At 43.3% G+C, this 27725-nt stretch overlaps 1 protein-coding gene across 1 annotated transcript in view; it reads right to left on the reverse strand.

Annotated features, from left to right (window-relative positions):
* Positions 1-27725, reverse strand: part of CACNA1S (calcium voltage-gated channel subunit alpha1 S) — a 95176-nt gene that overhangs the window by 55539 nt on the left and 11912 nt on the right. The window contains exons 3-15 of the mRNA XM_063140772.1: positions 23287-23426; positions 19786-19919; positions 18645-18797; positions 18174-18379; positions 17061-17164; positions 14076-14224; positions 11326-11407; positions 9017-9177; positions 7287-7512; positions 4712-4919; positions 4310-4430; positions 3089-3203; positions 2782-2875 (exon numbers count right to left, since the gene is read on the reverse strand). Of these exons, the coding sequence (XP_062996842.1) occupies positions 2782-2875; positions 3089-3203; positions 4310-4430; positions 4712-4919; positions 7287-7512; positions 9017-9177; positions 11326-11407; positions 14076-14224; positions 17061-17164; positions 18174-18379; positions 18645-18797; positions 19786-19919; positions 23287-23426 (1893 nt within the window). The remainder of the gene's footprint in view (positions 1-2781; positions 2876-3088; positions 3204-4309; positions 4431-4711; positions 4920-7286; positions 7513-9016; positions 9178-11325; positions 11408-14075; positions 14225-17060; positions 17165-18173; positions 18380-18644; positions 18798-19785; positions 19920-23286; positions 23427-27725) is intronic.

Consider the following 27725-nt stretch of genomic DNA (forward strand, 5'->3'; position numbering starts at 1 on the left):
CTTCATGAAGGGTAGCAGCTACCGGAGTCTTTAAAGCCAAAATTGTGACTCAGGTTCTTTTGGGGGCTCCAATCTGGTTCCCCCATTCTAAGAGCTCTCTTGAAGGAATTCAATACCTTTTCCTCAGGTTAATAATTGCCAATGGTAGGACACACATTCCCAGGTGTGTCTCTAGAGCTGCCCTTAATCTGGAGGCTGGGCTAAACTTGCTAAAATGCGTAGTGTGGATATATTCGATACACTTTTGGCTCCGTTGCTGCCTTGTGCTTACTCCCAACTCTTTGGTCTCCAAGGTATTGTCAGATTCCTTTGAATCTCCTTGGACAAAAGCTGTGGTGCAAAAAGTCACCTTGGTAGACCTTTCTCCCTCCCACTTGCTATTCATGGACATAGAAAGTGCCAAATTGACTGTTAAACAGAGATTACTGTACATAGACTACCAGGAGCTCCAGGGAGCTGCATGGGGCCATGTTCCCATCAGTCACTGGGTCTACCAAGCCATTCCTGCAAAGACAGAATGCCATACTTGGGATGGCTAACTATCCCTAAATATAGGAAGGCATTCTCCTTAGCAAGGTTCAATGTTCTCCCCTCCAAGCTATAAGAGGGCAGATTCAAGAAAATCGCATTGAATAATAGATGCTGCCCCTGTAATAACGCTGAGGTGGAGTCCATCTTGCATGTTCTATTCTACTGAAGTTATTATCAAGAGGCCAGGAAAGACCTAATATGTCCTATTATACAATTTTTCCCTGGTTGTTCTCCCAAGTCTCTTATGATTATTTTACTCCAGGGTACCAATAAGCCTATTACTGAGCAAGTGGCCAAATTTCTGAATCTGACTATTCTCATAGCCAGGATGTTTGATCATTTTTAAAAATCTACTGAGTAGCATTTTTGAAGATTTTTGTATCCTTTCTTTTTACCGTCATGTATTTTTATTAACATGTGTGTACCTACATGCTATAATTAATAATGGTCTGTTGACTGCAAATAAAGGTTGATTGAAACAAACCTGAATTGTTGTGAACGAGCCAATGAGTGAGCATGCCAGTGCATACTAAACAACCCAGTGCATACTAAACAGCCCCCTTTATTCAGAAGTTCTATAGGTTTCATTTATACAGCCGTAAGATGGTGCTGTATTCTGTCTCTTTTTACAGCGCGTTTCCTCTTTTCATGGTGAAACAGGGGTCTTTTTGTTACTACTTTTTTCATTTTCAATTAAACCTCAGAAAGAATGAGAGAGGCACTGGAGGTTTGCAGTGTCATATAATTGATCAGGAAACTTCTGTGAGTGGCCAGTCATGAACGTGCTATAAATAGCTCGTTTAGAGGATCCCTAAGGCTCTTACTGTCAGTAAGAGATAGTAAGGAGAGACATTTCAACCTTTAAGTATGGGGAAAACTGCTCAAAAGCCAGGAAACCAATAAACCATTGGTTTTGTTGGAGAAAGGGTGTGTGGCCATCTGGGGAATCCTGGAGGGCCAGACTTTCGACACACACAGAGGGCTGAGTTGGCCTCTGCAAGAATCTTGTGTGTTGCTGGTGTAACCCCTATAGACTAGATGGTTTAATTCCTTGGGCGGAGTCTTCACTCAGAGGGCTAAGAGAAGAAACAATAAAGAGAGAACCTGTTCAGACAACATGCTAAGCCATGGTTAGGTTGCTAACCCTTTTGCAGCAAATGGTTACTGAATATTTTTAAACCATGGTTATGTATCTACCATGGTAAAGAATGGTTCATATGACTTGCTAAGCCATAATGTTTAGCTCAAAATGCTTAGCCACTGTGACTTAGTGTGTCATCTGAACAGGGTCAGAGTCAATTTGTTCTGTTGGGAAGCTGAATTATGGAGAAGTAATTTATGATTTATGCTTCTTATCACCTTGTATAAGGTAAAGTGAACTGATATTTGTATACAGCAGAATTGCAAGGGAATGAGGAATATTTTTTGTATCTTTGATATTTGTTATAATGATATTATTATTGTTGCAGGGTTAGTATTTTGAATTGTAATGTATAAGCTACAAATTGTGGAAAGCCCTGTGATCTAAAGTTAAGGACGCTACAGAAGAGACTACTGAAGTATCCAGCATCTTGTGAAACCAAAGACACTTTGAGACTGGCCTACTGCAAAGTATCAAGCAAGAATGCCATATTTTTGTTTGGACTCAGAGGGACTAATTGTTGCACTTATTTGTATTGGGAAATTGGTGCACATTTTCTATAATTTAACTCTTACTAAAGACATGTTTGTTCAGTTATATCTTTTCAAGTTTTATTCTGATTAAGCCCCATTGGACGCACACAAGTAGAGGTTATACTGGCTGCCTGAAGGAGCACTGAACTTTGAGACATCTGTCAAAGTGTCTAATGCTGTACCTTAATCTATGTGCAATATTTGTAAATAAGGGTGCAATGTGATGCACAATTTCCAGCATTCACCGGCCAGCCATACTGGGAGTTGTAGGCCTTTTTTCTATCTGAACATGCATAGGATTGTGCCTTAAATATTACAGAATGGCAGTAAGGTTCCAGTGACCTCATTCTAAATGAAAGCTGGGTACTTGGTTGCCCCTGGAAGTTCTCACCGCCCATAGAATTGGAGTGCATGTAAAGGTACTGATTGTTCTTATGGAATGTTTATTTTTACAATTTTAATTGTACTGTGAGCTGATTTTGTGAAGGTGTTTTGCCTTTGAAAAGTAGGGTATAAATATCTAAACAGTTCCCCCCCCCAAAAGCATGGCACTGGTTGCTGTCACCCTTGGCTGACCTTGGCGGTGGTGGGGATTCCTTCTCCCTTGGCTTTCTGTTCCAGCTTCTTAGCCAGCAACTGTTTTTCCTCTTCAGATTTCTCGGGATAACCTCTAGAGAGAAGAACCAAGAAAGCAAGAGGAGAGGGAAGTGAAGCGAAGGGGGAGGCATTTATTTATTTATTGCATTTCTATACCACCCAATAGCCGGAGCTCTCTGAATGCAGGGAAAATGCAGTGAGAGCAAGGCATCCGTTCTCAGCTCCCACAGAGAGGACCAGAGCCCAGAGGGAGCTTGGGTCATGGCCAGCAGAAAGCAGAACTGACCTTGCCATTTTCTTTCTCTTCCTCTCTTCAGCTTTGTCTTTCTGGGCAGAAGTCAATGTTTCAGCTTCAGCAAGGTTGTCCACAGCAATCGCCAAGAAGACATTGAGCAAGATATCTGTGATGATGGGACAAGGGCTAAGGAATCTTACAATGTGGATTTAGGTTAACATAGAGCTGATGGATTGAGCTCAGACCCTTCTTGAGAGGGCTCTCTCCTGATAATAGGTACACCCTAAGTGCAGCTTCTCACATCGGTTGATTGGTCAGATTAGAACAAAATCAGGGTTTGGATCCAGGATCTGCCTTCTGTGAGAAGAAAGAACCTTCTGCAAGAGAAAAGTCCCTCCGCCCAACTTTTGGGGATCCCCCCCACACTACAGCTCACCCCATTCAGCAAAGTCTTCTGACTCCCTTTCAGCAGGTTGTAGTGGGCTTCTGAGGGAAGGAGGGGCTTAGTCCAGCATAAATCTGGATCCAACCCAAGAAGTGTAGGAAATAGAGAGAACAACTGGGATTCCCCATGCCAAAAATTTAAATTCTGATGTGCAGATTGTACAGCTGGCTGGCACAGGTCCTCCTGGTCCTACCTTCCCACTCACATATCCAACTCATCGACAATGTGGACAGATAAGGGATTTGATTCGGATGTTGTCAGCAATACATGTGGCAGGATACCTCCAGATGAGGTTTTTGTCATGCAGTAGCCCAGCCTCATCCACAGAAATTTACAGAAAGTCCAGAAGATATGTCTTCAACCTGTAACCCCATCCCATGTTTCCTACCACTTGTTCCATCTTTTTTTTTCTACAAAAATAAATTAAGGAGGAAAAGATGGAATATCTGCTTCCTAATGAGGCTTTCATTGCACCATTGTCCTGCCCAGTTCACAGAATTTTAAGGCGCATGTGTGTGTCCAAATGATATCATCTTCTACTTGTAACCCTCCCATATTTTCCCACCATTTTTCCCATTGTTTGTCCTATAACATAAAATCTGTTACGGAAGGAAAGATGGAATAGCTGCACAATACTTTATAATTGGTAGCACTGGGAGCCTTTTGTCTGGAAGCATCCTTGGGCTATGGAGTAAGAAAAGCACCGGATGTTCATCTGATGGTCAAACTTGCCATGCAGAATGCAAGGGAATTATTAGGGTCCAGTGGAGAAGAGCTTTCCACCTAACAGAGCAGTGATACTTGAATGCTGGTTAAAGAAAGGATACAGTTCCCACAGACAAAGAGAATAATGAAATAAATGCAGACCAACATGCCAGGGTAGGTTGGCCCTCCATAAGCCATAATCCCATTGTACATAATAGAAGTCCAGTCTTCCCCAGTCAGGACCTAGAAGGAGGCAATAGATTTTGTAAGCACCAGGATACACTGAGCATGGACACTGCATTAGGCCTTCAAACTTATCAGAAAACCTAAGAGTCACAGTCTCTCAAATCTTATTGTGCCAAAAAGAAAGCCCTGTACATTCCCAGAGCTCAGAAATATCCCAGGAATCATGATTACTATTTCTCTGTGTCACCCATTTACTCCTAGAACATAGCCTTGAAGGCAAAAGTCTTTACCTACAGAATCCTGCCCACAACTGGGTAATGTACCCCAATGAGTTGTACCTGGAAGACGCTGATGAGAGCCTGGGGGAAATTATCAAAGGTGCTACGCCGTACCACGTCATCATCAAAGTCAAACTTCCCTCCAAAAAGCTGCATCCCTAACAGGCCAAAGATGACAATGAAGAGGAAGAGGAGGGTGAGGAGGGAGATAATGGAGCGCACTGAGTTCAGCAGAGATGCCACTAAGTTGTTTAGAGAGGTCCAGTACCTAGAAAGAGGGAGAGAAAGAAGATAATTTTCCTATTCTGTTCACAACTTAGTGAAGATGTCAAGATACATGCATACGTTGAAGCCAAGCTTTGAAGTATCACTTACTAGCTAAAAGAAGAGAATATGTATCATTTGAATGAGTAACTTGCTATTACTACAGCTGCCATTCTTGTTTTGTTAATACAAGAAGTAGAAACTAGTTCCAACATGATGGCTGCCATTGTGAATAGAGTGGAGAATGTGTAGCCACATCCAAGATGGCAACAGCCATAGGACATACCGCTGACTCTATCCAGTACAGCTGCTCAGTATGTTCAGTGGCATTCTGCAGGGTGAACACTATGCTATGTGGCTTCCTGGGTAGCCATATCATCTGTTCATCCATCCAGCCTATCTTCCAATCTACTTGCCTAGTACAGGCCTATGACTAGTTGTCAGGATGGGAGACTAGAAGAGCCATATTCAAACATCAGTTTAGCCAAGGAATAGTTGCACTGATTTTAACAAATCACCCAGCTACAGATGTGCTGATTTTATTTATTTATTTATTTATTTATTTATTTATTTATTTGACTTGCACCAAAATGGCCCTCAAGACAGCATACAATTACTAACAAAGCTTGATAAAAACTATAATGACAAATACATTAAACACAATAAAGACAATTAAAAACACAACTGGTAATGAGCAAAACGAGCCTCCAAACCAAAAGCCATGCTTACACATGAAAGGTCCTCTTGAATAAAGCAGTCTTTGCCTGCTGACAGAAGGACAGTGGAGAAGGAACAAACCTAGCCTCCTTTGGCAGGGAGTCCCACAGTCAGGGAGCTGCCACCAAGAAGGCCCACCAAGTTGTCATGCGTCTTCTAGTCGCCATCATTTGGAAGTAGCTACACCTACTGAACTTTAGACAAGTTACCAGACATTGTACCAAGACAAGTAAGGGATTTGTAAAAGTTCAGGATGATTTTAGAGGACTGGGTCAAAATGGACAGGTACCAAATCAAGTCACAATCTTCAGCATGCTTACCAGGAAGTAAAACTCAGAGGGCAATGTGTGCTTCTTTTAAATAGACATGGATAAGAACAAACTATAAGTTCCAAATCCTGAAAGAATGTTAGCTTTACTTACTCTCAGCCTCAGTAATGAGAGCCAAAATAGAAATTACCTTAAAACTGGGTCTAGCAGCTATATTCTTTTCCATGTTTATTCTAGAGCAGGTGCAGGGGCTTTGATCTGAATCTTAAAATCCTCCCTAACCCACTTGCTAGGGTCCCAATCCAGATTGAATTTGATTTCATTTGTTGATTCAACCATCGTGGTCATATCAACCACAAATGCATGCACCAAAAATACATAAATACTGGTATACATACACGAACTCTGCAATACAAAACAGTTAAAATGATTTTTAAAAGCCATTAACAAAGGTTTACATTAAAAGATTCCCATAGGCATAAAATAATAATTAAAAAACCTACAGTTAGATTAAAACTTTCAGGTTAAATTACATCATATTGGCCTCCACAAATCTTCTTCTCCACTTTTGATCAGCCATTGTGAACCTCGCAACTCTATTTGTCACAAATTTGTCAACATCAGAGAGCAGGGATATAACTTTAGTTTGATCATCTGCCTCTGATATATCCCTTAACAGCTTCGAAATAAATACAGGGAACGATCTAATGAGTAATGATAGAAATCCTCTGTTACGTGAGCACTACATATACAGAGCCTCTGTTCAACTGGGATTTTACAACAGCATCCCTCTAGATATTGTGAAGGCATCATTTGAAAACACAGTGCCAGGAATGTCTTTCTAAATGAGAGGACTGATAAGTCATGTAAATAATTCCCAAGCCCATGAGTTAATTTTAGGAGATTCAACTGTGGGGAAAACAATGATTTCTGAATTACCTTTAGGTCTTGTTGGGAAGAGACACACATACACACCCGCCCTTTATTCTTTATATGTCTCCAAATCTGATCTAGGGTCCATTTCTTCAGAACCTGGAGTATTAAATGAAAAGCTAACATTTGCTGTTCACAATTTGCTACTCAAATACTCTGCCTATAATCCAGATTGAGGGTCATGCATCTACTCTAGAATAAAAATGAAAAAAGGCACAGATGACTAGATATAGATTTAAAGCAATGTCTGTTTTGGCCCAGACCTACTTACATCATGAGAAATGATGACTGCAAAACAGGTCACATGCTTTGTAAATGGTTGGTGTTGTGTCTGTGCAACCTGAACTTGGAGTGAAATATGACTGATGGGAATAGCACAGAGACTTCAGAAACGCTACTATTGTGAGCAACCTTTTCAACAGTATCCTGTTTCTCTCCTAAGGAACACTCACTTAGTTATCTTGAAGAGCCTCAGCAGACGAATGCACCGCAAAACAGAGATGCCCAGGGGTGTCATGGAGGTAATCTCCACCAGTATGAGCTCTAGGATGCCGGTGCACACCACGAGGCAATCAAAGCGGTTGAAGAGGGACATGAAGTACTGACGGAGGCCCAGGGCATACATCTTCAGAATCATCTCAACTGTAAAAAGGGCCAGAAGCACCCGGTTGGCAATGTCTGTAAGCAGAAAAAACAGACCAGTGGTGAGTGGACCAGATCCCCTCTGAAACGGCTACCCAAGAGCCTAATTCCTCTTCAGACAGACAGAGGGGGGTGGAGAAGAGAGGGAGGCCAGTGGAAGAGTCCACCGGTATTTACTTCATAATACACAGCTCTCCTCTCTGCTAGGAAGCAGCCCTTCCAGCCCTCAGCTAACAATGATTTGGATGGGAAGAATGATGGAGATGTGAGCTGCTTAGTCCTTTCCCTTTCTATTTCCTGCCATTTGTCTGCTCAATGTTGTCCCCTCCCTCCCTCCAGCTGCTTTCTTGCTTCTCTTTCATTCCCGATAGTATATTTCAAGGCTGCTTTTCAATGAGAAAAAAAGACAAAGGTTCAAAAGCATGCAATGTACATGTAAGATAGTTTGGCCCTAAGCATAAGAGGTTGAACCTATGGAGTGAAAGGATTATTTTCAAGGAAAAAACAGCAGTGGGAGATGGGCAGGAAGTAAGTCAAACTTGGTATAGGGATAGGTTTGTCGGAGGAACCCAGTTGGGGGATGGGATGGAAGTGGGTTTTCATCAGCTTGGTCCCAACGACTCTCTTTCGTCTTCCGCCAGTTGGTCCAACTCAGTCCTCCTCCTCCTCCTCCTCCTCCTCCTCCTCATTATTATTATTATTATTATTATTATTATTATTATTATTATTAGAAACAGACATTTGCAAAAATTGTGGCCACAACTTGTATAATTTGTGCAAATTTCAGCCAAAATTTGCACAAATTACGCAAATTGCATCCACAAACTGCTCAATTGTTTATTTCCATCTTTTTAATATATATATATATATATATATATATATATGTAAAAAGTCCCAAGAATTTAAGGAAAATATGTGGCTCAGCTCACAAAAACCAAGGCAAGCTGGGCACACCATGGAATCCGGGCAGCCCCAAAAGGGCCGGATTTCCCAGCAACAAATGTCCCTATAAAGGGATACCATTGGGATGGGGCTTGTAGGTGTTCTACTTCATAGAGGACAATCCTCTATTTAGTAGAGCACGCAGAGGACAGTCCTCTGTTTGAAGGTGTCCTCTCTTTGCAGAGCTGATCAGTCCAAGTCTGGTTTAAAACTAAAGAATCGTAAGGAGGGAGAAGCAGCAGAGACCTTGAAGTTGCCCATCCATAGTTAGCACCCGGAGTGTTGTCTCCTTCATTGTGGTGGGGTATATTGCATTTCTTTTTAAATTCTATCAATTATTTCTAAATTTTCACCTATACACATAAATTTGCATATGTAAATCTTATGCAAATTGACACCCCCTTTTGTGGTGTTGCAATTCCTCTTTTGGGGTGTTGCGTAACTGACCACCCTAAGTGTAGGTGGGGCTAGGGCTCTGAAAAGAAAAGGGAAGATCATCATAACGTCAAGCAAGGAAGTTTAGGACGGGCAGCATCGGAGCCCCACACCTGACTCATCAGAAACTGGGAGGTTCCCAGAAATGGTGCGCCCCGCTCACCTTGGGCATGGGTCAGCCAGTCAGGTTGATGGTGATGCTCGGAAGCTATTGAGAAGGTGTTCAGGGCGACAATCAGGATCACTAACCAGTAGAAAAACTTGGACTTCACCACTTCACGGCATTTCCTGCGGAAAAGACGGTTCCACCGCCGCCAGTGCCGGCTAGAGATAAAGGAGGCAAGGGGAGTTAAAACAGGGACAGTGGCAGATCAATTCCCTAGGCCAGCCTTAGGGGACACAACTCTCCTTAGGGCTCCAACTTCTCTAGCAGAATTTCACAGCACTTTTGAAAAGCATCACTCTCACCAGTATGGCGAGGATTATGCACCAAAGCAGGCCTGCAAAACATAAAGCCATCGAGACGATCGCAACCCTTTCCAGAACTATTTGCAGCTCCAAAGAGGTTTCCAAATACTTATTGTTTGCATTTCTTTATTGACAATATCTAAGACAACCTTCTCCAACTGGGGGATGCTGGGTGTTGTAGTCCAATGCATCTCGTGGGCATCGGATTGGGGAAGGTTGATCTAAGGCCTGCCGAAGCTGCCAGGGGTGGGGATGGGAGGAAATTCCAGCAACCCCTCCCTCTGGATTTAGAGGGCGGGTGCCATTTTTTCCATCTTGTTGCAGCTGGCTAGCCATGTTGCACAGCCCACCTGTGTCTAGGATTTCCTCATGGCCAAACTACACGATACTTTAAAGACACAGCTAGAAATAACATCCCACCACTACCCTTTCACACTAAAGGAAGCACAGGGATGGTAGGAGGCTTTCACTCTTTGCCTCACCCTGCAGCCTGAATCCAGATCACGGGCCCCACACCTGCAATTTGCATTGGTAAAGAGTGATAGATTAAAACCAATGTGGAACAGTTGGGGGAATGTAAGTCTTGTGTGCTGTCGCCAGTGGACACAGCAAAGAGGAGTGGAGATGGAGAGAAGGGGTCAAAACCAGAGCATTTTTTAATGTCCTCCTCTCCATTTTCTCCTCAACAACAGGCCATGGGTTGTTTCCCCCTCCAATGAGCCATGTCACCTGGATTCGAAGGACCCAACAAGCCATCTCCAGGTGGGTAATTAGAAATCACGCCTTGCACATGCAAGCCGAGGATTAAACAAACCATTAGTGATTGTGTGAACCAGGTCAGTGACTAGCCCAAAGGCCAGGCCACACTCACCCATTGAGCTTCATGGCCAAGTGGGGACTAGAACCCAGATCTCCCGAGTCCCAGCCCAACACTCTAACCACTACACCATACTGGAAGGAAAGGGGGGAACTATGAGGTGGGGATACAGGGATACTTGTGATGGGGGACAGAGAACTTCTATGAGGTGCAGTAAGTTAAAAGAGAAGAACCTGAGGGGTGCAGAGAGACCTGTGGGCTGGGGCTAAGTGAGAAAAGGGGGCATTGAGAGATGGTGGTGCTGCGGGACCTGTGATGGCACAGAAAATAGGAAGTGGTAAAGAGAGTGGAGAGAAAAAGGGAACAGTAATGGAGAGGTGTGGTGCAGAGAGACTGAGGTCAGAGTGCGCTACAGGGCAGAGAGGGAAAAGGGTTTTCCATAGAGAGACCTGGGGTCGTTCAGAAATAGAAAAGAGAGCATGCACTTAAGTACAGAAAGAAGGGTGGGGATTTTAAAAATGGAAAAGTCCTCAAAATGTTTTTTTGAAAAAATTGAAAAACATTTCCAAAGATTCCCTTTTAATTTTTTTTTTGTAAAAGTGGCACTCAGAGGGCTTGGCTAGATGAGGGAGTTTGAGGAGGAGGATCTCGCGATTTTATGATAATGAGATCGTCCCCCTCGTCTACACGTAGCGCATGATGCCGCGGGAGGAAAAGGAGGTCGCGCCCGCCATTTTGGATTATTTTTAAAAAGGAAAATGAGTGCACGAGCGCTCGACAAATTGTAAGGCTTTTTTTTAAAAAAAAAAAAACACCTCACGCTCCCCCTTCCCCACCCCCGATGGGCACAAAGCTCCTGAGGAGCTCTGTGCCCTGTTCCTGGATCCTCACATTTACTCGTGAGGAGCCGGGACAAAACCGCGACGGCAGGCCACGTGTCCTGCAGTTTGGGATCATCCCAAGACCGTGGGAAAAATCGGAATGAAAGGGTAGGGCGATATACTGGGCCAAGGAAGGGTCATTCCTCCCTGCTCCCTGGATGCCCTGTGTATCATGTGGATGCACAGGGATGATCCCAGGATGATCCCCAAGATATCACCCCATCTAGACATGCCCAGAGTTATTTGATTTGTGCACTCCTGCACTGCAGGACCTGAGCATGTTGGATTGGCATGCATGCTACTTACAAGAACAGAATCCATTTATTCATGCCCTCTATCTCATACAGGCTCTCCGTCTCTGAACCGCCTTCATCTGACGGCATTAGCCCTGAGGAAGATGGGGAAAGGTAAGAAACATATTGTGTTAGGTAACAGAAGTTCCAACAAGTTTTATTTGTTGCCATCGGAGGATGGCAACAAGGGAGAGGGCCTTTTCAGTGGTGGCCCCCCGACTGTGGAATGATCTCCCCGATGAGGCTCGCCTGGCGCCAACATTGTTATCTTTTCGGCGCCAGGTCAAGACTTTTCTCTTCTCCCAGGCATTTTTAACAGCATTTTAACAGCATTTAACAACGTTAAGTTTGTTTTTAATGGACCCCACAATTGTTGTTTTTAAATGGATACTGTTGTTTTTATACTGTTTTTATGTGTGTGTGTGTGTGTGTGTGTGTGTGTGTGTGTGTGTGTGTGTGTGTTTTTAAATTGTATACTTTTAATGTTTACTATTTTTAAATGTTGTAAACCGCCCAAAGAGCTTCGGCTGTGGGGCGGTATATAAATGTAATTAAATAAATAAATAAATATTTACAAAACTAGAAATGTATGCAGTCACTGCTGCACAGCTCTGCAACGTTGTCTGGTCTAGGCTCAGACAGCTCTCCTTCCTTCCCACTTCCTGTTCTTGTCCTCTCAGATTACATCTCCCAGCAAGCAGTGCACTAAGCCCTGTTGATTCCAGGCAATATTGTATCCAAAACCACCACAAAAGCCCCCAAACAATAAAAAAAATCAACATATCTGGAAGGCAGATCTAGCAGTTTGCAGACATACCAATCTCAAGAAATCCCTTTTTAGAACATTCCCATTTGTGTTTCCCCCCCACAAATACACAGATGTTCCCCCAAACAAGAAGAGGTCTTATTGCATCTTAAATCTAACAAATCTATTATGGCCTAAGCTTTCATGGACTGAAGTCCACTTCATCAGGTGTTCCCACGAAACCAAACACAAATAAAACAAACAAACAAAAACCATACACAGAGAAAAGAAGAGATCACCATGCTAGCTGGTAGCAAGACAAGTGATAAATGATCGAGCCAATGGTCCAGATATCCAACACAAGACCCAGCCAAGGAAATACATAGAATCCAGTGAAGGCTAGGCAGGAGATTAAAAGATGGGTGGAAATGAATAAGCAGGATTTCCCCTCTGTTTTAGACCATCAATGGAGGTTGGTGGCTTCAATTTCAGTGAGGCTGTGAATCCGTTCTGTGTTTCAGTCAGAACTCTAAAGGGGATTGGGTTCAGCACCTTGGATAGCTCCTTTAGAGTTTTGACAGGAACCTATTATTATTATTATTATTATTATTATTATTATTATTATTATTATTTATATAGCACCATTAATGTACATGGTGCTGTACAGAGTAAAACAATAAATAGCAGGACCCTGCCGCATAGGCTTACATTCCAATAAAATCACAATAAAGCAATAAGGAGGGGAAGAGAATGCACCAAACAGGCAGTATAAAAGTCAGAACAATTCAAGTTTTAAAAGCTTTAGGAAAAAGAAAAGTTTTTAGCTGAGCTTTAAAAGCTGCGATTGAACTTGTAGTTCTCAAATGTTCTGGAAGAGCGTTCCAGGCGTAAGGGGCAGCCGAAGAAAATGGACGAAGCCGAGCAAGGGAAGTGGAGACCCTTGGGCAGGCGAGAAGCATGGCATCAGAGGAGCGAAGAGCACGAGCGGAGCAATAGTGTGAGATGAGAGAGGAGAGATAGGAAGGAGCTAGACAGTGAAAAGCTTTGTAGGTCAACAGGAGAAGTTTATATTGGATTCTGAAGTGAATTGGAAGCCAATGAAGAGATTTCAGAAGTGGAGTAACATGGTCAGAGCGGCGAACCAAGAAGATGATCTTAGCAGCAGAGTGGTGAACAGAAACCAACGGACTGATGTGAGAAGATTCACAGCCCCACTGAAATCGGAGCCACCAATCTCCACTGTAGAACATCTCATGTAAGCCATTAAGCTCCTGGAAAACATCAAAATGGTTGTGTTCGTCCTCAATGGACAAATATGATTATAGGCTTCTGGGAATGGGAAAATGCAGTCAAAGGGAAGAGAAGAGGTGACACCATTCATGCAATTAGCTTCATTTATTTGTTTTAAGTATTTCATCCTCAGCCAAAAAGGCTCCCAAAGCAGCTTACAGTAAAGCAAAGCAATCTCTACCTGCAGGCTTGTAATCTAAAAATACATGACACCCAAGGAAAAAGGAATGGGGAGGGAAGAGGAAAAAAATAAGAAGTCTTTCAGCAGGCCTGGTGGAATGGCCGTGCTCTCCCTCTCATTTCCCTCTGTCCAGCATGCTGGAATGGCGGCTGGTGGCAATAGTGAAGGGAGGAGGACAGTGAACTGCTGTTCAAAATTAAATTGCAGGTATGGGGTGGGGCAGATCTGGATTGGGCCCCTGCACCTGCTCTTTGTATTCCAGTGCATTTTCCCGATGCAAAGAGAAAGTGCAGGGCCCCCGGTCTGGATTGGGACCACAGTGAAGCAAAAGTTGAAGTCGACACCCCACCCCTAGGCTGGATTAAAAGCCATTTGCACAATTGCTAATTGCCTGGATGGTGTTACGTCTAATTTGGCCCTTAGTCAAAATGGCCTGTTCAGGAAACCGCCTCGGTTCAAACTTGCAGCAGGTTCTGTCCCATCACATCTTCCCTGTAACCACATTCCCTTCAATTCGCCAGGCAGCACTGCTTGATAAATGTAGTACCTTCCCCACGTCTCCTGTCACTGTCCATGACTTCAGCATGGGTGATCCAGTCCATGTAACCTTTCATGTCCTCCTCCAGTTGCTGCTTCTCCCTCAGTTTCTGGAAAGTACCCCGTGATTTGGCTTTCTCACGCTCTTTGCTGAACTCCCTGGGGGGAAAAAGTGAGACCTGGTATAACCTAGCAATTAAGCACATGAGCAAAGGCCAGGCAGTTCCCAGTTCAAGTCTCAGCTTGGCAGTGGCAAGCTACCAGCTCTTAGCTTCAAACATACACCCCTTCTTTAACCTAGACATAACAAAACTGTTTTATATTTCATGGTTGTTCACAGATTTACTGAGATAATACACATGAAAATGCTTGGGTACCAAGAGCCTTCTACGCAAGTCTTTGATTGTGTGCTCATGATTCCTCTCTCACGGAAGTTTGAGGGTCCTTTACACAATGTGTGTCATCCTCCAGAACCTCTCCCATGCTTTGCAACCATTATTGCAGGGTTTTTTTTTACTAATGAGGAAAGTCAAGGGTTTTCTCAATGGCATTACAGAAGCCTCATGTATTTGCACAATTCTGCTATACCACTGCGCCACCTAGTGGTTGTGTTTTCTTTCTCTGCCAACATACAGAATGGCAGAGAAAGAAAACACAGGAAAAATACTTGTGTAAAGGAGCCGACCTTAACCCCACTAAGAATCTCATTAAATGTGCTGGTTAAAAGCCTCATGAAGAAGACCCCCACATTAGAATGGATGCAACTGATTTTATCCACAATCTATTCCTTAAAATAGTTACTGGGTGCTCTAAGAGCCTTAGTGGGGTGAAGTAAGCTGACCTAATACCCTCACTATCCACAAAAGCTTGGTGTGATGAGAATGAGCAGACACAATACAGCCATTTCCACAGCTCCATAGTCCTGCCACTATTATGTGAGCAAATCTGGAATTCCCAATTTTCTTATCATCATGTTGTTGTTGTTGTTGTCCCAAGCCTTTGTATGGTGTGTGTGTATGTTTGTGCGTGCGCGCACACACACAGAGATTAATATTAATAGAGCTGTGGCCTCTAAAAAATTTCCACCCTATTTGTGGGAAGAGAAATTGGGGGGGGGGGGGACAAATTCATTGAATTTGAGGAGAAATTCTCCAACAATTTCTCACAGGTAGGCTTCACCATTGGCAAGGGTTGAAGAACAGCTCCATTCTTTCTTTCTTTTTGCACTGCCATTGCAAGTGGACACAGCATCAACTGTGTTGGCAGCCTGGCCCCTGTTTTACATCCTCCACAATGCCCCATATACCTAGCATCACTCCAGGGCACTGAGGGGAGAGAATGCAGCCACCACAAAAATAATGGTGGAGAAAATGTGGAGAAAAATCTGAAAAGTGTCCTTTTATTTCTAGGAGGTAAGAAAAGAAAAATCTCAGGAATTTCCTGAAAGTTTTCTTTCCCAATGAAAGGGCCTTCCATTTTTCTGCCTCATTCTCAGGGCAGTTTATAATTTATTTTGAATCTGTGTTTGTGGCTGAGGGTACTGTCTGTATTTTTCTTTCTATTACACATCTCGCCATTGCTCTACAGTCTTCCAGGCTGCCTGCATTTCCTGATCTGAAAAGGCCTTATGGGAGGAATAAATCCATGCTGCCTTTCCCTGGGCGGGAAGTGCAGGAAGCCAAGGAGGCTACAGGCCGTCAGAGAGGTGATTGTACAATGAAAGACAGGACACTCACACACATTCCTCAGTCATCTCGTAAGTAAGGTAAGCACAAGAACTCTGAATCAAACCCAGGAGAAATTCTCCTAAATTTCTTCTCCTTTGAATTTCTTTTAGAAAGTAATTTATTTTCTCTCAAATTGAATGAAAATGGTCAAAATTCTCGTAGGAGAATTTTGACCACTACATGGTCAAATTTCTCGTAGGAGACTGGCACAGCACTAAATATTAAGCCCTAAATTGTCTGCCTCCTCCAGAAGAATTGCTTGATCTGATTATCATATTAGTTATTGGCAGGCAACAAATAAATGGCTATGTGGAGATGGAGAAGAAACTAAGGTCTTCCATGCCAGTGCAACATCATCACTTGTGCTGCAGCTTTGCTAAATGTTCCCAGACATTCAGTGATGTTGCAATCAGAACAACAGGGCATTGCTTGAGTGGAAGCTGAAGAGGTGGTGCAACAAGAACAAAGTTGCACAAAATGTGTTCCCCTGTCTATGATATTCTTAAAGTCCTTCATCCCCAGGTATTCTATTGTACCATCAAGGCCAGCAACAGGAATCAGGAGCATCAGAACACGGGAGAAGGGAAGGAACTTTTCCTGTTTTATTTCAACACCATAAAGAAGCACCCAAGATCATCTCCTCTTTCAAGGACTTGATGATTCTGAAGTCCCATTCAGGACAGACTCCCATGCCATTGGTGCTGAGACAGTGGCTTAGTTCGGACAACTCATTAGTCAATGGTGGTTTTAGAACTCCACAGTGGAGTTATTCCACCACCACTGAAAAATGTGTTGTCTGGCAGGAAAATTCCATGCAACGGTGGAGTTTCCCTCCCCCCCGAAAACACTCCACATAGAATATCCATGCTGTGCAGAGGAGAGTTCCTGCACAACCATTGTGTTGCACGTTGTGTGGTGGGCTCTGTGGAGTTCACCATTGCATTGAGTTGGCTTTTTCCACTGGCAACAGAGTTCCCTAGCAAGAGTGGTGAAAGGAGCAACTGATGCTGTAGGAGAGCCACCAGGATTTTTTTTTTTGCCGCAATGGGTGATGGGATACCATAGGGAGGACCGGGGGAGAAGAGAGGGCAGAGGAACTGTCAATCAAACAACACAGTGGATTTTACTGAACTCCATGGCAGCCCACAGTTACACAACGGTGGCGTTAGAACATGTTGCGTGGGGAGTGCCCCCTAAAACCTCAACCATTGAGTGGAATTTTCACACTGAGCCAGTAGATAAGATCCCCCATGTTCAGAGTTGCTTACCCACTGAGCACACCCAGGATCAGGTTAAGGATAAAAAATGACCCAAGTAAGATGAGGCTGACAAAGTAGATCCAGGGCCATTCGTTCCCAATGGCATCGTTGACCTAAGGCAGAGCAGAAATGCAACAATAAGTTTTTACAAGCTGACCAGTAAACATGTTAGAACAATGTTCTTCACCCAGGGACGAGATCCAAACAGCCCCTAAGCACGACTCCACACATCCAGCGACAGAGGGTTCAAAAGCGCTTTATTGATTAGTAATCAAGGTCTGGTCTCTTCAAAGGTGAGCAATAAGATCGAGAATAGGAAATTCAGCACAGCATTTCAAGCATGAAAGGGGCAGGGCTCAGTAGCAGCAGGAGCCAATCAGAACGTAACACTGGGGCATAGCAATCCCTTTGCCCCACAGCAAGCTGGAGCCGAAGCTCTTGTTTATGTTAGATAAGACAGATGCAAGGATGCACTCAAGGAGATATTCTCGCGTACGTGACACTTCGCTTACTGTATAATGGCTACTTCACAGCTTCCTTTAGAAAATGGAGGCATCTATGCTAACATACATGGCACTCTGGGAAATCACCACTGTGGGAGTTCAGTTTTCTCTGGGGGAAGGGAGTAGACATAGCTGGGAGTACACCCTAGCTCATCCATCAGACCACCACCACCCCCTATAAAATTGGGAGACCTGGTGGGCAACTGACTAAAGGTGAGAACCTCCTGGACCCTTTCTAGATTTTCTGCAATATTTACTTTGTCATTTCTAGTTCGAGTCACTGCTGATTTCAAAAGGTAGGCATATTGTTGTTTATATAAAGTGAGAGTGTCCGAGGTTCAACTGATCTCATACCTTTTGGTGTTCTTAGAATTGGAACCCACACCTTAAGCATCTTCTGGGATGTGATGCGTACCCTGAGCTTTAGGCTCTCTGACTAGTGGAAGGTTCTTCCCATGGGATGACCTGTTCACTGGAACAACAGTCCCATTCTGTAGTGAGTGACACAGTGATTCAAGGGTACTTCATGACCACATGCCCATAGCTTCACATCCTTGCATTTGCCACATGGCCAATGAGCCCTACAGTACTTTCCCCTGCCACCCCATGCTCCACCTACCCAGTAGAGGACTTCCGTCCACCCTTCCATGGAGATACACTGATAGACAGTCAGCATCGCAAACCCAAAGTTATCAAAGTGGGTGATGCCGTTGTTGGGTCCTGGCCACTTGCCCTTGCATTCAGAGCCAGGGATAGTGCAGTGGCGCCCATGACCTGCGATCGTACATGGAGATGGCTTTTCATTTTCCACAGTGGCCAAGATGTCTGAGGAAGAAAACAAAGAGTCAAATGTGTAACTCTGCAAAAGATGGTGAGTGCCTATACTCTTATCTGTATATCTTAGCATGTACCCCGGTCTTACTGAAGCAGAGTTTCAGGGATCCAGACAGGCTTCACACCTGCATCCAGCCCCTGTTTCTGCCAGAGCACCAGAGGCACATAGTTTGCTCCATGGACATGCCTCAGAGTGACATCCCAAGTATCTCTGGAACCTCTTATTGACTATGAGCAAATCAACCACGTCCCCTACCTGTCCCATTGTAGTAGCAGGTCTTGTGCATCTTGCCTTTGAAGAGCTCCTGCCCTACAATGGCATAGATAATGAGCATGAAGACAACAAGCACAGCAATGTGGAGCAACGGCAACATGGCCTTCATGATAGAGTTCAGTACCACCTGCAGACCTGCAATAGGGTGGAAGGAAACAAGTTATCCACATTGTCTTTATCCTTTAAAAATACATTTTAATCACTATCATACACTATCATCTGATCTGATCTGATCTATGATTTAACCTTTTTAAAGCTCATGGGCATTGCTCTGCATTTCCCAGGAGAGAAGTGATGATGTCTAGTACAAGATCACACAAAAACACAAGTTGTGGGGCTATGGTCAGAGCAACAGACAAACAGAACTGGGGGAGGTCTCTTACTGCATCACCCTTTGTCTAGCATGGTTACTGGGTCACCAGATGGTGGCTGAATACAAGTCCCATCATCCCCAGCAAGTTTGGCCAATGGTTGGAGATGAAGGCGGTTGTAGTACAGCCACATCTGGAGACCAAAGGTTGGACAGCACTGCTCTAGCAACATGGCTGCTATTTTCTTCCAGGAAGTACTGCAGGGGCGGGCAACTTGTGGCCCTCTCAATGCTTTGGCCTGGAACACCCCATCAGCCCTAACCCATTGTGAGGGATGATGGAAGTTGAAGGACAAAACTCCTGAAGGGCCACAAGTTACCCACCCCTCTGCCAGAGGAAGACAAGAACAGCCTGATCTCACCTACAACATGTCCTGAACGCGTTGCGTTGGTCATGGGACTACTGCACCTGAAGTCGAGGAAGGAAAGAACAGAATGCTGCAACACCCACCGCCTCCCACTCACTTTTAATTGAAGTCAAATAAAACGGACAAAGTTGGTGTCATGGAAGTGAATTGAAACAGACATTCTTGAAGCCACCGTCAGTGTTCTCTGTGAGTTAACAAGTTCAAATGCTAGTGTTTGTCAACCCCCGCCCCCGCTTTTCCTCAAAGAGCTCCATGTAACAAAACCCTCCATTTTTACTTCTTATTTCTCTGATCATCTATGGATGTAGAGGCTGATGGGAATTGTGTCCCATCAGCTCAGCTCTAGCCTTTTACGTCCATCAATCCCTAAGAAAGTTGTACCCACTTGGTACTCCTGACACCAGGCGTAAGGGCCGCAGCACTCGGAAAGCTCTCAGGGCTTTGACGTCAAAGCCACCCTGACCGCTAAGAAGTGCTTTGTCCATTAAGCTGATTCTCTCCAGGATCACTGTGAAGACTCTGCAAAAGAAATGGCAAGCAAAAAGAGGCAGGTGAGAAGAGCAGAGTAGCAGAGGCAAAGACAGAGCTAAAGCAAAGGTTTGCCACCTTTCCTCTGCACCTTGCAGAAGAAATGGAGCTTGGCTCCTATGGCTCCTTTGGGGGCAGTGTACATCTTATGGCTGCTATGTGGGGGCTACTTTAAATTAGTTCACTCCGATTAAACAAATTGTCATCACATCCAACAAGAATGCTTTTGTGGTCAAATGGCTAAAATAGCCTGATTCGCCCAGTGAGATGCTGCACGACAACAGCTCACCACATGATAACCAAGCCCATGTGCAGGTGGAGTGATTTAATGTGTCCTCCATGTGACAATGACTATTAAGAGAAAGGATGACAGACAAGAGCAGCTTTCCACTATGGCTAACGCCACCATATTTCAGTGCAATGTTGACTGGCTGATGCAGAAAATGAACTGCTCCTCCCTTCTTAGCAGTACATGGATCTGGAATTTATTGGGGGGATGTACGCAGTAGGCAAAAGTTGGAGCAGTGATTCCCAACATTGGCCCACCAGATTACCACTCCCATCATCCCCAGCCCATGTGCCCAATGATCAGGAATGATAGGAGTTATAGCCCAACAATATTTGGGGACCCAAGGCTGAGAACTGCTGCATTGGAGTAAACAGATGTTTCCACGGCTCCTCACTGCTAACTCATAAGGTCAGTGAATTTCCAGTGATAACTTCCCTGGGTGTGAAAAGTCAGCGAATGACTCCACTCCATCTCATCCCAGGTAATTGGTTCCTTCTGAGATAGCTGATCGTTGGGACCAGATCCAAAGTAGAATGGGCCTTAAGACTGTCAGCAGCAGCACAGATCATTCTGTGCCAGACAATCATAGAATAGCAGAGTTGGAAGGGGCCTACAAGGCCATCGAGTCCAACCCCCTGCTCAATGCAGGAATCCACCCTAAAGCATCCCTGACAGATGGTTGTACAGCTGCCTCTTGAAGGCCTCTAGTGTGGGAGAGCCCACAACCTCACCAGGCAACTGATTCCATTGTTGTACTGCTCTAACAGTCAGGAAGTTTTTCCTGATGTCCAGCTGGAATCTGGCTTCCTTCAACTTGAGCCTGCTATTCCATGTCCTGCACTCTGGGAGGATCGAGAAGAGATCCTGGCCCTCCTCTGTGTGACAACCTTTTAAGTATTTGAAGAGTACTCTCGTGTCTCCACTCAGTCTTCTCTTCTCCAGGCTAAACATGCCCAGTTCTTTCAGTCTCTCTTCATAGGGCTTTGTTTCCAAACCCCTGATCATCCTGGTTGCCTTCCTCTGAACACGCTCCAGCTTGTCTGCATCCTTCTTGAATTGTGGAGCCCAGAACTGGACGCAATACTCTAGATGAGACCTAACCAGGGCCGAATAGAGAGGAACCAGTACCTCACGTGATTTGGAAGCTATACTTCTATTAATGCAGCCCAAAATAGCATTTGCCTTTCTTGCAGCCATATCTCACTGTTGGCTCATATTCAGCTTGCGATCTACAACAATTCCAAGATCCTTCTCGTTTGTAGTATTGCTGAGCCAAGTATCCCCCATCTTGTAACTGTGCCTTTGGTTTCTATTTCCTAAATGTAGAACTTGGCATTTATCCCTATTAAATTTCATTCTGTTGTTTTCAGCCCAGCACTCCAGCCTATCAAGGTCACTTTGAAGTTTGTTTCTGTCTTCCAGGGTATTAGCTATCCCACCCAATTTTGTGTCATCTGCAAATTTGATAAGCGTTCCCTGCACCTCCTCGTCCAAATCATTAATAAAAATGTTGAAGAGCACTGGGCCCAGGACTGAGCCCTGCGGTACCCCACTCGTTGCCTCTCCCCAGTTTGAGAAGGTTCCATTGATAAGTACTCTTTGAATCCGATTCTGTAGCCAACTGTGAATCCACCTAATAGTTGTTCCATCTAGCCCACTTTTAGTTAGTTTGTTAATCAGAATGTCATGTGGTACTTTGTCAAAAGCTTTGCTGAAGTCAAGATATATGACGTCCACAGCGTTCCCACGGTCCACAAGGGAGGTTACCCGATCAAAAAATGAGATCAAATTAGTCTGACAGGACTTGTTCTTGACAAATCCATGTTGGCTTCTAGTGATCACTGCATTGATTTCAAGATGTTTACAAATTGACTTCTTTATAATCTGCTCCAGAATTTTCCCAGGGATGGATGTCAGACTGACTGTTGTCTGTAGTTCCCAGGTTCCTCCTTTTTGCCCTTTTTGAAGATAGGGACAACGTTAGCCCTCCTCCAGTCGTCCAGCACCTCGTCCGGCAATCTTAAGGTGCACTCATGAACAGAAGCCCTACTTATTTTCTCCACACATGGAGAATAGAGAAATATTGGTGTGAACTAAGCATCAGATGACATTTCTGGGACGCCAGCTGCACCTTTTTCAGTTGCTATGAACACAAGAATAGCTCTAGCTGCCTCTATAGGGGTTCTCACTATTTTTTCTTCAGGAAGTTATATCCATGATCACATGGAGAAAATAGGGACTGATTTGCACTTCATGCAGCAAATGTGTATACTTTGGTGGCTGCTACAAACACTGTGTGAAATGGAGACATGTCTCTTCAAGCATTCAGGCCACAGCTCCCTGACACACATGTTTACAGGCACATGTCTTTCCTCCACACTTCATGATGTTTGTCACAGCAAACCCAGCATACATGCAGGAGACATAACTGCTACATAATGGGCTGGTTCACATGATCAAATAAGTTATGGTGCAGCCATTATGAATATTCAAGCTATGGGCACAGCTTGTTGTGTCCTCCCAACCTTGGTGGCAGGGGTTGTGCCCATGGCCTGTTCTAGGGTTATGAGAGGGTTGATTTATTGTAATGCACTTTGTACACTACTTTAAAAATTAAACGATAACTAAAAGCTGCAAACAAGCAAATGCTGCAAACAGGCAAGCTGCAATGCTGAGCATGTGCAGAGAGGCTGGTGCAGAGGGGCATCAGGGGAATAAAGTGCCTGTTCCCCCTATGTTGATCATACATTACAATCCTATACCTCTCTATTCAGAGTAAGCTCAGTTGAGTTTAATGCATCTTACTCCTAGGTAAGTGTGTAAAGGATGGCAGACTCCAGGTCCATTAGGAGTGCAATCGTATGCGTGTTTAGACAGAAAAAGTCCTACAACTCCCAGCATTCCCCAGCCAGCCATGATGGCTGGGGAATGCTGTGAGTTGTAGGACTTTTTCTATCTAAACATGCATGTGATTGCAACTTAACATTCATTCCAATGGAATGTAGACTATTTCTTGCCGAAACCCACCCACTCCATCACACACAAGGAAAAATAAAACAGTTCCTCTACCCCAAAAAGACTATTGTAAAATCCAGCACATTCCAGCCATTCCGGAGGTAGGCATCTGCATGGAATAGAAATCCATAGGCAATTATCTTTAGCATCGCCTCAATGGCAAATACTAGAAGAAAGAAGTACTCTAGCTTCTCCTGTAAGACATAGAAGAGAGAGGGGAAAGATATGCCAATGTTAGTGATAACGGTTTCAGTCATATCCCCAAGTTGCATAGAAATGTTGTTGAAAAATCCAAATTCATAGGAGATGTTCTTCTAAAGGTTAATGACCACCACCAGAAAGAATTTCTAGATTCTTTCCCTAAGGCTCAGTTCACATACGACTTTCTGTTGCTTTCTCCATGTCATGTAAGTATAGGCACACAGATTGTAGCCACAACTATGCACTATTAAGTACATTTCAGAAGCTTTCACTTCCACTTTCCCTTAATCACAGCATGTCATGTTGTCCAGATTGACAAACTGTGGTTATAGTTGAACAAACCAACTTGAAACCATGGATTTTGAATCTGGTTTGCTTAACAACCATAGTTAACATTAACCACAGTTTAGGGTTCAGATGATGTGCTAAACTGTGGTTAATGAAAAGCAGACGCAAAAGCTTCCAAACTCTTGCAGGGAGGGATGTGTGCATAAACCCAAGGCTCATTCACATCATGTTAAATTATGGTTTAGTGTGACCATATGATAAAGATGAACAGATTTATTGCAACATAAACTTTTGGGGACTAGATAAGATCATGAAGCTTATTCAACAACTTCCTTATTAATCTGCTTTGATTAATATGCAGTCAGATCATACAATGTCATTCCAGTTATATAGCCAATCATACAACAAGAGTACAGTTGCATATATGCATGGTAACCAATTATACACAACTACACACCTATAGTGTCATTAGCGTGTAAATCCAATTAGCAATGAAACTGTGATTATACATCAACCTTAAATTAAAATTGAGTAAGAGAGACTGACCTTACTGAACTGTGAAAGGTATTATATTTTACTGACCAAAATTAATTTCATAGAGCAGGGAATCTTGTTATGAAATATTGGAATAGCAAACATTCATACAAATCCACACTAATTAATCATGGTACTAGGCTTGGGCTGGCCTTTCCTTCATGCTACCTATATGCAGACTCTAGAACAACGGTCCTCAAACTGGTCTGCGAGATCCATTTAGAGGGTCTGCAGAAAGGTTGCAGAACAGTCAAGGGATATTTGTACTTGGCTTTGTACTTGAGTTATTTTTTTCTGACAATGGAGAGCAAGGCTCTTTCGACTAGGACTGGATTATCAAACAGGCTAAGAAGGTCCTGGCCTAAGGCCCGTGACTTCAATGATATAGTGTTGGTGAAGTCTGCTAATTTCCCCCAAAACATTTATCAGTTAAAGAGGCCCTTCTAAAAAGGCTCATGATTTTCATAATACATCACCGGTTTTGATTATGATACTGGTGCTGAAGGTTGTTATTATTATTATTATTATTATTATTATTATTATTATTATTATTATTATTATTATTATTTCCTTGTTGTTTGAATGACAAAGGTTTGTTTTAAAACACACATATGTTAATCACCTCATCATTGCAATTATGTCAGTGTTATCACCCAACAACATTTTGTGAATTGCAACTGTTAAAGTAATTAGCACTGACTGTACTATCTGTATTTCATTTCCCTCTAACAATAAAGTTTACATCTCTCCTCTTCCCCACCCCACGCATATAAATCTGCTAGTTTGAGATTCATGCATCTGAGGAGGTGGACAAAAGTTGATGGTGGAATAAATTTGTTTAAGGTACCACAAGACATTTTGTGTTTGTTTATGAATTTTGTAGAACAAAAAAATCTTATTAAGCGGTTGCCTAAGATCTCAGTAATTTTCAAGTGATCTGTGGAGGGTGGGGGTTTGAAAATTGCTGCTCTAGGACAGTAGAAATGTAAATATTCAGGTTAGGTTAGAAGCCATACTAGGGTAAGCAGAAAAACTTCTTGCAAAACTACTGGCTGAGGAGACAAGTTTATACATAACGATCAACTATGGGTTAATTAATCAATCAATCAATTAACCCATGATTGGTCAGGGCTCCTGCTTACTCACTGCTTCCACTTTGCATCCAGTTTAACAAACAACCCAGGAATACCAGGAATTCACTGCAACGTGTGAATGCAGAGCTCTGGGTTGCTGAGGAGGAAACAACCCAGAGTTTTAACCCTACAACAAACCATGGAATGAACTCTGGGTTTTTTTCTCCTTCAACAATGTAGAATGCCAGGATTTGGCATTTCAGCAAACAACCCAGAAATGCTCAGTTGTTGGTGAATGTGGATGCAAAGCAGAAGCAGTGGACTGGAGGCGGTGCACTCACTTAATCCGGTCTAGCCCCAACAATCTATGTGTTACCATTATGAATTCTCATTACCAAGGTGTTAGACCAAACACACTAGATCAGATGCTGGGCTAAAGTCTCCCAGGAGAGCACCACTGGGTGGCTACTAATGAAGCATTTGGTCACACACACCCTTCCAAGCTGGATGCTCATCTGTGAGGCTTTCCTTTGAGAATGAGAGCTATAGGGCCCCAGGCCTCGTAATGGTAACCAAATAGAACTGTGACATGCAAAATGTCCATGGAAAAGGGGATGGTCCTTGCCCACTTTGCTGATGTACCCAAGTGGGAGATTAATAACAGTATAAGAAAAGGTATTAATATCCTATAGAAGGCAGAAGTTATGCTTAAAGAAAAAGTGTCAGTTATAGAGATTTTTTTTTCATTTTCATTTCATATGTTACATTTCTTTACCACCCAATAGACAAAGTTCTCTGGGCAGTTTACAAAGATTAAAAGCCATTAAAATACATTATACATAGTATAAAAATCATTTATATACAAACATATAAACAGAGAGGACACACATATATATCTGAAACAATTTTAAACCATCAGCGCTAAGAAAAATCCAGAATCTGATGAAAACCTCATCATATGCTGCTAAATGCCTGAGAGAAGGGGAAGATCTTAACCTGGCACCAAAGAAATTAACAATGTTGGTGCCAGGTAGGCCTCATTGGGGAGGTCGTTCCATAATTGAGGGGCCACCACCAAAAAGACCCTCTCCGTTTTTGCCGCCTTTTGCATTTCCCTCGGAGGAGGGCCTTAGATGATGAACGTAGATAAATTTTATTTATTTATTTATTACATTTTTATACTGCCCAATAGCCAAAGCTCTCTGGGCGGTTCACAAAAATTAAAACCATAATAAAACAACCTACAAGTTAAAAACACAAATACAAAATACAGTATAAAAAGCACAACCAGGATAAAACCACGCAGCAAAATTGATGTAAGATGGAGATGAATACCAGAATGGTCTAGAATAGACAGGGTTTGTTTTTCAAAATGATTGTGGTTTATTTTAGTTACAGTATTTGCTTTTAGTGTGCAGGAAGATTGAAAAGAAACAGAGGAGGCAGAACTGCACTTGTTGATGGAACTCTTTCCATGCTTGGCATCACAGCTACTTTAGGATCTGCTTCCTTTACTACATTCTCTATGAGATGGATCTACACTGACAGGTTTTACTCATTGGGAATTCTTAGGTATGTGGGTACAGACTTTCCAGCTGTACATTCTATCTAGGATTGTCTAAAAACCATTCTCTTTCTTGCCTGCCTACCATTTTCTGGTTCTTTGCCCAAATGTTGAAGGGGGGCAAGCCAAGATTTCTCCCCTCATTTTTCCTCTTAGGCCTTAAAAGATAGAATATTTTAGAGGTAACACATCTTGGCTCCATCTCCAGGCATTTCTTGGGCTTTCAAATGAATAAATTCTGAGGAACTAATATGAATTCCGCTTCGTGTTTTTGTAGGGCAACCAATAGACTATTACTTTTGAGTGTACTGTCCCACCCCGCAATAAAACTAAGTTGAACCAGCTTGTATTCCTGCCAGTATTTTGTGGCCTGGGAAACATAATCTAACAAGGGCAAAGTGAGAAGGAAGCGCTTTAAGCACCCTTGAGGCAAAGAAGCCGCTGACTAGGTTTAAGCCTAGTCCTTTACCGGCTGCTTAGCGCTGCAGCTGAATCAACGGACAGCATGGCTGCCTTCGGCCGTCACACAGCTTAGAATAGTTACTGTGGCTGTATTTTTCTTCCCGCCTCCCCCATCTCTCCCCACACCAGTTCATATCAGAGGCTGCTGTTGCCTCCTTCTCTCTTACAGCTGCAACTGTCCGTCACCCTAATTTCCCTTCAGGATTGCCAGGGCCCCATCCCTGTCAGGCTTTGCATGTTTCAGAATGAAGCAGATGGAGTTTAGGTAGGGTGACCATATGAAAAGGAGGACAGGGCCCCTGTATCTTTAACAGTTGTATTGAAAAGGGAATTTCAGCAGGTGTCATTTGTATATATGGGGAACCTGGTGA

The sequence above is a fragment of the Elgaria multicarinata genome, chromosome 1, assembly GCF_023053635.1.
Source record: "Elgaria multicarinata webbii isolate HBS135686 ecotype San Diego chromosome 1, rElgMul1.1.pri, whole genome shotgun sequence".
Lineage (NCBI taxonomy): Eukaryota > Metazoa > Chordata > Lepidosauria > Squamata > Anguidae > Elgaria > Elgaria multicarinata.